Raw genomic sequence first — 8944 nt, 5'->3', positions numbered from 1 at the left:
ATAATATAGCATCACAATCATTTAACTACTTTAATATCTGTTTATATGTTGACTATTCAAAAATATACCAGCTCACAGTACAAGCTTGTACATTTTATTTATTTATTTAATATAACATTTTTGAAAAATATCAAAATATGTTCTGACCTCATCACATTGGTCATGACGTCTATGGCCGTTTTTAGTCCAAGGAGTGTTTTTTGTGCAAATCTAATGCTTGGAATAGATTCAGAATCATGAAAACCCCCATAGTTTGACATGTGACATGCTACTTAAAGCATAAGGAAGGTTTGACATTTGACCATTTTGCCTGCCATAGGATGTTAATGGAAAAAAGCCCAATACTAACAGCCGGTCAGCAAGTGGATTCATGAATGTATGTATATAGACAATATTTCAGGCCAATAAAAAAAAAAGACTATATACCAAATTTCTCACTTTAAAAAAAGAAGCCCGTCGGCTGCCGGACTAACATGCATTTCCAACTTGCATCGTTCCAAGTAGGCCAGTGCCCAACCGGCACCGCTCTAGTATACTATACTCGTTAGATTGTCCCGTTTCACCACTTTAATGTCTAAAATATTAAATCTATTTTCAAAAGATTTGAAAGAAGATTTGAAAACTTGAGAAATAACTTGATAAATTCCTCCCCATTGTTGGAACAGATTCAACCAGAGGTTTAAGTCCTGGTGAATTGAAAATGGAGGACCTGCTGTAAACAAGTCTTAGTGCTTCACTGCTTTTATCCACATAGCAGCTTTGTATTGACCTTTTGAACTGTACCCAGGCCATTCTACAAACTGAATGTTGTGCTTTTCGAAGACTTTCTCCCTATAGTGGACACATCATGCTACTGTAGTACATTTAATGTATTTGGAAATGGTCTTATTTTCACAGTGTGCTCCTATTCACCAAAAGATAAGTGAGTGGGCTATAATGGGAAAAAGAAATAGGCTTGATGGTGAATCTTTAATTATTGAAATGGTTAAAAAAAAAAAAAAAAAAAAAAAACTGTTCATATCTACAGGCTAATTCAGGTCAAGAAACCATCCATTCAGGAGAGAGAACAAAGTATAATGGAAGTGATGCAATAGAGGGTATGCGCATGCTTAAAGTGAAGGGCACATAGAGTGGCAACATGCAAAGTGAGTTTAACATCATTTAATTCAATCAGATAGGACTTCTGTTTGGATGTATGGGCTGTCGAGGCCAGGAAGTAGTTTTCTGGCCACTCAGTAGGCGTTCCTGCATAACTTCCTGGTTTGACGATGTCACACGCATACCCGTCTAGTCCTTAGAGTATATATATGAATAGAGAAGGCACCCAGAGGAAATCTTGAGGCGAAATGGACATAGTGGCCGAATGAAGGTATTGCAGCCTGGCCCCAAACACATGAACGCGCTGTCCGTTGACTAACATTGTACACGTTCACGACAGACGACGCTCGTGCGCGTTCAACGGCAGCGTGTTCATGTGTTTGGGGCCACTCACCATTGCAATCCATCCCAGAATGCACTCTGTTCCTACCAGGAAGGAGGAGTGAATCCGCCTCATGCGCTTTTGAGCAACTTAATGCAAGTGGATGGGAGGAGAACTCGGGTGTCTTCTCTATAGATATATAACTCTATGGTCTAGTCTATAGAGCGTCGCAGTCCCGCCCCCTCGAGAGACCCGGAAAAGAAATCGCCGTTCAGTTTCCTCAGACTTTTCAGAAAGTATTTATTTAAAGACGTTTACGCCGCAGACAAAGCCAACTCTTGTCGTGACAAATCATGACAATAAACAATGTTTTGGGCCAAACAAATAATTAGAAACAAACGGCAGGTTACAACACTTTGTTGTTTTTCTTCTTATAAATTTGATCGGCCCAAAAGATTGTGTTCTGTCATGATTTGTCACGATCAGAGTTGGCTTTGTCCGCGGCGTAAACGTCTTTAAATAAATACTTTAGGAAAAGCCTATGGAGAAAATGAATGGAGAACCATTTCCTGGGCCACTCGTTCTGAAAGGGGGAGGGACTGCGACGCTCTATACTATAGGGTGGCATTTTGCTCCATGTATGGGGATTTCCCAGTATGGGGCAATAGATGCCTCCATCAAGTAATTATATGCAAGGTTCCCAGTGCCCACTTAGTAACAATGTGTATAGAATTTATATCAAAATGTTGACTGTCTCAAGACACTTTCTGAAGGGGTAATAAATCAGTCATCTGTGAATCTGAAGATTTCAGTTTATTAAGCCATCTTGACAAAGCATTTAGATCAGTTCAGTACATGTGATCCTCCTCTTCAATGCGGTCCGTCTTAATTGTGGTGTCTGGGGTAAGCAGAGGGAACATTATTTGTACAAAATAGTTTAATACATTTAAAAGAATCATGAATAGGACTAGAATCAGAGCTGCTCCTCAGCTTCTGGTGGTGTAAGTTGTTCCCAAACTTTTTAGCTCAAGACCCAAAAGAGAAATTAGACGTTTGCCTGGGACTACTAGTGATATAATAGCCAATCTACAATCTCACAACACTGTGAAGATCTGCCATTTACACCACTTCTTAATTATATATTTTTATTTAATTTATGGAATGTCTTTTTGTTTGGCGTTTACTCGAGTTGTGACCTCAAAATAATTGGTCTGTGACCCACAAATGGGTACTTACTACTACTGTTTGGCATTTTGTTAAAAGGTTAAAGTGTTTGTTCAATAACAGGGGGCCAACAGTCTCAGTAAACAGATTATAAATCTTATTACAAGTTCGGTATTCAAAATGTACTTCAGCAAAAGTACAAAAGTATTGGCATCAAAATATACTTAACGTACCAAAAGTAGGCTACTTTATGCAGAATGCTCACCACCAAGTTTTCAAACTCAGATCTACAAGCTCACAATGCGACGTGTTGCGAGCTTGTACTGCAAATCGGCCATTTTCAAATTGCCAAAAGTCTATCTATAAACTATAGGTTTGAAGTGGTTTTGAATTGTAATAATCAAAATCTACAAAATGACAAGTTAAAGTTTTCAAAGAACAGTGAAGACAATATGTAGAGGGTTAAAGTATTGGCACACCTTGGAAGAGACGGAGGAGTACTATCCCCATAGTAGTCCCTCAGGAGATCCTGTACGAAGTTCTTCTCGGCAGTCTCCCGGGCACGCTTCCGGTACGCTGCCTCCGTCGAGGCCCCAGACTTACTATAGTACGTGGCCGCTCCCGTTCTATCGGCCTCTCTCTCTCTCTGGTTAAGGGCATGATAGTAATAGATGCTGAATAGGCCCATGTGCACAAGCTGAAAACACAATGAAGATCTGGAGTTAGAAAGGCTCAGACCAGAAAATGTGACCTTATCAGTACAAATTATATATTTGATGATGTGAAGTAGATAGATAAGGATTTGAGGGGCCCTTTCAAGAGCTATTGTGGGGCACATCACACTACCCTTTTCTTTAGTCGTCTGATAGGTTTGCTCATTGTTGGGTCGAACTGGGCAAACCAAGAAGTTCCCGTTATTTGGCTTACGTTAGGGTGTACCAAGTATAATTCAGGCATCATCTTCTTGGACATTGAGTAAAAGTCAGTCTCACTTGAGCCAAATGCGAACGAAAATAAAAGCCTGGGTACTGAGGCTACACTTTCTGAAACAACTGCAAGTAAGAGTTCACTGGCAAATGGGGGAACAGCAGACAACTAGAAAATTCGCAATTTTAAAAAATTGCAGAGTGTGGTTGCCGCAGTGGGCTTACATATGCCCCTCCCACTAGTATTGCCAGCCAATTACAATTTCAAGTCACGCCTTAGATCATGCGTAAGTCATTCGGAGGGGATTTAACCCCCGAAATTCATGTTTTTGCGACAAACGGTTACATTTCTCGCATTTGCGGCGCCCCCTATGGATGAAAATGGAATTGCTATTAGAACTTGGTTGATTGAACCACCCCGGACATGTGATTGAAATTTGGGATGGATTGGACATTCCGTTCGTGATTTATGGCATTTTTTGTGATATAGGCCCCTCCTACTAACTTCGGAAGACGATTGCGGCCGAACGATACGCACTTTCAAAATTCTGCGGCTCAGTTTTAATTGGATGGGTCCAGAGATCACGTGTGCCGATTTCTGTGAGATTTGGACAAAATCTGTAGGAGGAAATGCAAAAAGTGTGTTTTGGACAAAATTCAAAATGGCGGAAAATCTATCATGGCGGAAATGGGCGTGGCCTATATGGGGAGATGCGTCATGACCCAAGGAATCCAGGGGAAAAATAATTTTGATTTTACGACCTACGGTTCAAGATTTATAAGCCAAAAGGTAAAGTGGGCTGTTATAGCGCCACCATGAGGCCGACCGATAAAATTTTAGGGTTAAATAATTTTAGTGATAATGTTGAAATATCCCTAAAAGTTTTGTAACTATAGTGATTACAGTCTCCGAGGAACAAATACTTTTATGTGAATTTTTGCCTTTTCCCATTCATGTCAATGGGGAAATTTAATTCACTAATAAATTCATATCAATTAAACTATACAACATTTCTCTTAACAAAATACAAGCACACGATTCCCGATTTTTCCGGTCAATTTGACATATGGCTCAAGTGCGTACAGCGTACAGTGTGGGAGGTATAAAGCGTCAAAATAAAGACTACTCCAGTGAGAAAATAATAATAAAGTGTCACAGTTACAAGAGTCTGGTTGCCCATTCGGGCAACCACACTAATAAAGACTGAATATGATGATTCAGACTGAGAGTAGGCTAAATGATTCTAATCGGTCAGTCCACCCTTGTTGAAATGTGCTATATATGCCTTCCTTAGAGTAGTTCACCCCAAAAATGACTTATTTTCTATCGATTACACACCCCATTAAGCCTTGAATTCATGGGGGTTTTAGTTTGTCGCATTCCTACGCCAATAATTTGATGACCGGCAAAGAAATTCAGAAGAAATTGCATCAGAATTCCACTAAATATGACTTAAATTAAACTAACATTAAACGCCATTGAAGGGAAAATTTACGTCATATGTAAGCGAGCAAATCGGCTAACCAATCACATGTTGGTGGGAGCGCTTGGCCAATAAGGGACCACCTTATGTAGCAATGTCAAATCTAATGTCCGCCAACATAAATTGATGTACGATGACAAGAGCACCCCTCATTTCACACAGGTGTGATTTTTAGTTTGGGCTTTTTAAGGTTCTGATGTGTTCATTGCTAGCATTACAAATAGCGTGAATAGGCTTTTGTAACAATAGATCTATTACCATGGGTGCCACTGCCACTTACCCCATGATTTTCATTACTCAAAGTCTGTATCTCTTTTGCTTGTGCTTTAATTGATCTGAGTTCATCGAAAATAATCTGGACAGCGCGATTGGGATGAAAGACACGGGGTGGAACTTCCACATCGATAGCCGCAGCTTCCAAATGGCCATCAGCTATGTCAATAACACGTGGAGTAAGTGATCCCCAGTAATCAAGTAACGATGGAAGCTCGTCTGTGTGTCCTACAGAAAGAAATGGGTTTAGAATGTTTACCAAAGGAAAAATGGTGGATTGTTAGAACAGATGTAAAAATTCCACAGCAAAGAGACATTGAGTGAAACTGGTCATTATTATGTTTTTCCTTCCCCCCCCCCCTCCCCCTCATGTGCAAAAGAAGCAGAAAAATAATTGTTAATTAAAATACAGATTCATGGGATCTGTCATTCCTATTTTGGGCCCATGTAGGTGAATATTTTAAGACTTTAAGATCTTTCAAATTAAAACATTTTCAAAAAATTAAAAAGTTCACAATGTGTCACATAGTGGTGAATTGTAAGCTTGTAGATCAGCCATCTTTAAGTAGCCAAATAGACAGACAGCAGGGCTGTATTTGACCCAATAAAATCTACTGAATGAATGTCTCTGAACATAGGCTACCTGCCGGTGCTGCTGCAACAATGTGGTACTGGACCAGAAGGACCAGTATGGACATGGATACCAGCAAACACAGCTGCATCTAGTAACAGTTCATAATGAAGAAAAGATTATTATTTTAAGAGGAGAATCATGAATGAATGGCTACAGAAATGAGATGGCATATGACTTAATGTCTTGGTGTATTCTTCTTTACCATCAAATGCTAAAGTACAATCAACCGAAGTTCACTGAAAGAACAGTAGGCCTAGGCTATAAAAGAAAACGGAAATGGACTCACTGTTCAAACTTAAGTGTTGTGTTTATCCTGTTGGCTGGTTGCTGAATCCCAAATCAGGAGGAGTACAGAATGAGGAGCTGGATTTATAATAAACACTCAACAGAAACTAAAAACAGGAGCAGTTATTGAATTGACTATACTTTGTAATGCTTTAAGTCAATATAAATGTCATATGTTGTGGGGTGAGAGCTAGTTATTTATCCCTTCTCCCTACTCAATGTATGTGATATCCCCCTAATCACCCATATTCAGGACAGCTGAGCTGAGCTGAGACACCTGGCAACTGGCTGATTAACCTTGAGTCACCACTTGCAGACATGCTGCCCCCCATTTCATCACTTCCATTTTCACTTTATCATTATCCTGTACATTTGTATAGACTCATTTCCAGACAATATTATGTCACAACCTGTTTGCATGCTCAGGTCGGGGGCAATAGAAAGTACCAATCGCTACAAATTTGTTATGATGCAATGTAGAAGTAGGCCTACGTAGAGGTTGTGCTCATAGTTACTCAACAACTTTTTTTCTTCTTTTTATTTTACAATTTCTATCCCACGATTTTGTAACCCGTTTTTCACCCCTGTGTCAATTATCTAATGTGATCCTGGGCTCTACACAGTACACACCCTCCACCAACCTGGGGAGAGCAATGGACTTGAACTCATGCTTCCTTCATGCAAGAGTGTCCAAGTCGCTCCTTTACACCTGACAGGGGGGAGTTTCCCTGGTTGCATGTAGCGCGACAGCGCGTGGAAGGAACACGTTATTCCAACCAGTTCCTTTCCCCTACATCAGGCGTCCCGGCTGGCCAGGGGGAGGCAGTTTAGAGACCAGGATTAATGCATGTTTTTTGTGAGGGTACCTACCCTAGGGGACACGGGGAGAAGAGAACATGCAAGCTCCACACAGAGGGGCCCTTTCGCCAACCCCGCCTCAGGTATGGGCACTGATGAAGCGTAGGAGAGGACACGCCGCTGGCGCCCACAGCGTCCCGAGCATGAATCGAACCCAGGACCTTCTAGCTGTGAGGTGACAGCACTGGCGACTGTGCCACCGTGCCCCTCGTGTCCCTCGTTACTCAACTTTTCTAACATAAAACCTTAGGGTAGCTACTGGACATGTCAGGGACGATTAACTCCCAACAGGGCCCCTGGGCCGGTCATTTATTTGGGACCCCCATAGCACGCACGCTTGTGACATTTTCGTGGTTTTATCATCTTTTTGACCTAAATTTAACTAAATCAATGGCCACAGGAGCCCTTTTCAGGGCCTCAATCCCAGTACCACACGGTCCAATTTCCCTGAAGGGCCCATATCCGGGTTCATATTCTGGCCACTGTGGCCACTGGCCACTGCAGGCTACAGTGTCCTGTTTGCATTTGCAGTAAGGCAACTTCACTACTCCTACCCGTTATTGACAGTAGAGGGCACCAAAGGCTTCTGTTTGAGGTTGTTTACGGCACAGCATCAGTTTCAGGAGTGAAGGTTGGGTTCAAACTGGGGCCATGCTCTACAGGAGGACAAAATGATAACAGGCATGTACTTCCCCCGGTCAACAATTACAAAATGTAGTTGTTGTCTGTCAGGAGCCTTTAATAAAGGCAATCAGTCGTATAATTGATGTTGCTGATTGATATTCCCTGGACGTGGCACGCTTTGCTGTGAAACTAAAGGTGCTTTATAGCAGTGGTTTTCAAAGTGGGGTCCGGGGACCCCCAGGGCCAGGGGTCCTTGGTTCAGGGGGTCCCCAGCTAAATGTGATAATATAGCATCACAATCATTTAACTACTTTAATATCTGTTTATATGTTGACTATTCAAAAATATACCAGCTCACAGTACAAGCTTGTACATTTTATTTATTTATTTAATATAACATTTTTGAAAAATATCAAAATATGTTCTGACCTCATCACATTGGTCATGACGTCTATGGCCGTTTTTAGTCCAAGGAGTGTTTTTTGTGCAAATCTAATGCTTGGAATAGATTCAGAATCATGAAAACCCCCATAGTTTGACATGTGACATGCTACTTAAAGCATAAGGAAGGTTTGACATTTGACCATTTTGCCTGCCATAGGATGTTAATGGAAAAAAGCCCAATACTAACAGCCGGTCAGCAAGTGGATTCATGAATGTATGTATATAGACAATATTTCAGGCCAATAAAAAAAAAAGACTATATACCAAATTTCTCACTTTAAAAAAAGAAGCCCGTCGGCTGCCGGACTAACATGCATTTCCAACTTGCATCGTTCCAAGTAGGCCAGTGCCCAACCGGCACCGCTCTAGTATACTATACTCGTTAGATTGTCCCGTTTCACCACTTTAATGTCTAAAATATTAAATCTATTTTCAAAAGATTTGAAAGAAGATTTGAAAACTTGAGAAATAACTTGATAAATTCCTCCCCATTGTTGGAACAGATTCAACCAGAGGTTTAAGTCCTGGTGAATTGAAAATGGAGGACCTGCTGTAAACAAGTCTTAGTGCTTCACTGCTTTTATCCACATAGCAGCTTTGTATTGACCTTTTGAACTGTACCCAGGCCATTCTACAAACTGAATGTTGTGCTTTTCGAAGACTTTCTCCCTATAGTGGACACATCATGCTACTGTAGTACATTTAATGTATTTGGAAATGGTCTTATTTTCACAGTGTGCTCCTATTCACCAAAAGATAAGTGAGTGGGCTATAATGGGAAAAAGAAATAGGCTTGATGGTGAATCTTTAATTATTGAAATGGTTAAAAAAA

General features: G+C 40.8%; 1 protein-coding gene across 1 annotated transcript; it reads right to left on the bottom strand.

Annotated features, from left to right (window-relative positions):
• Positions 1-2214: 2214 nt before the first annotated feature.
• Positions 2215-5983, bottom strand: LOC310860261 (uncharacterized protein). The gene is made up of 4 exons (XM_083767074.1): positions 5911-5983; positions 5275-5495; positions 3064-3281; positions 2215-2318 (listed from the first exon to the last, which is right to left on the bottom strand). The coding sequence occupies exons 1-4, from the start codon at positions 5963-5965 to the stop codon at positions 2306-2308; spliced, it is 507 nt and encodes a 168-aa protein (XP_083623200.1). The 5' UTR covers positions 5966-5983; the 3' UTR covers positions 2215-2305.
• Between the last annotated feature and the right edge of the window lie 2961 nt (positions 5984-8944).

Source organism: Protomyctophum parallelum (assembly GCF_964188405.1).
Source record: "Protomyctophum parallelum genome assembly, chromosome: 6".
Taxonomy (NCBI): Eukaryota; Metazoa; Chordata; class Actinopteri; order Myctophiformes; family Myctophidae; genus Protomyctophum; species Protomyctophum parallelum.
This window is presented reverse-complemented; position numbering and strand designations above follow the sequence as displayed.

Coding starts and splice junctions, on each gene's coding strand:
- LOC310860261 (XM_083767074.1), bottom strand. CDS start 5,965: ATGTCCATACTGGTCCTTCTGGTCCAGTACCACATTGTTGCAGCAGCA. Junction 5,496..5,910: donor TGTTGCAGCAGCACCGGCAG/GTAGCCTATGTT, acceptor TTCTTTCTGTAG/GACACACAGACGAGCTTCCA. Junction 3,282..5,274: donor TGAGTAATGAAAATCATGGG/GTAAGTGGCAGT, acceptor TTGTGTTTTCAG/CTTGTGCACATGGGCCTATT.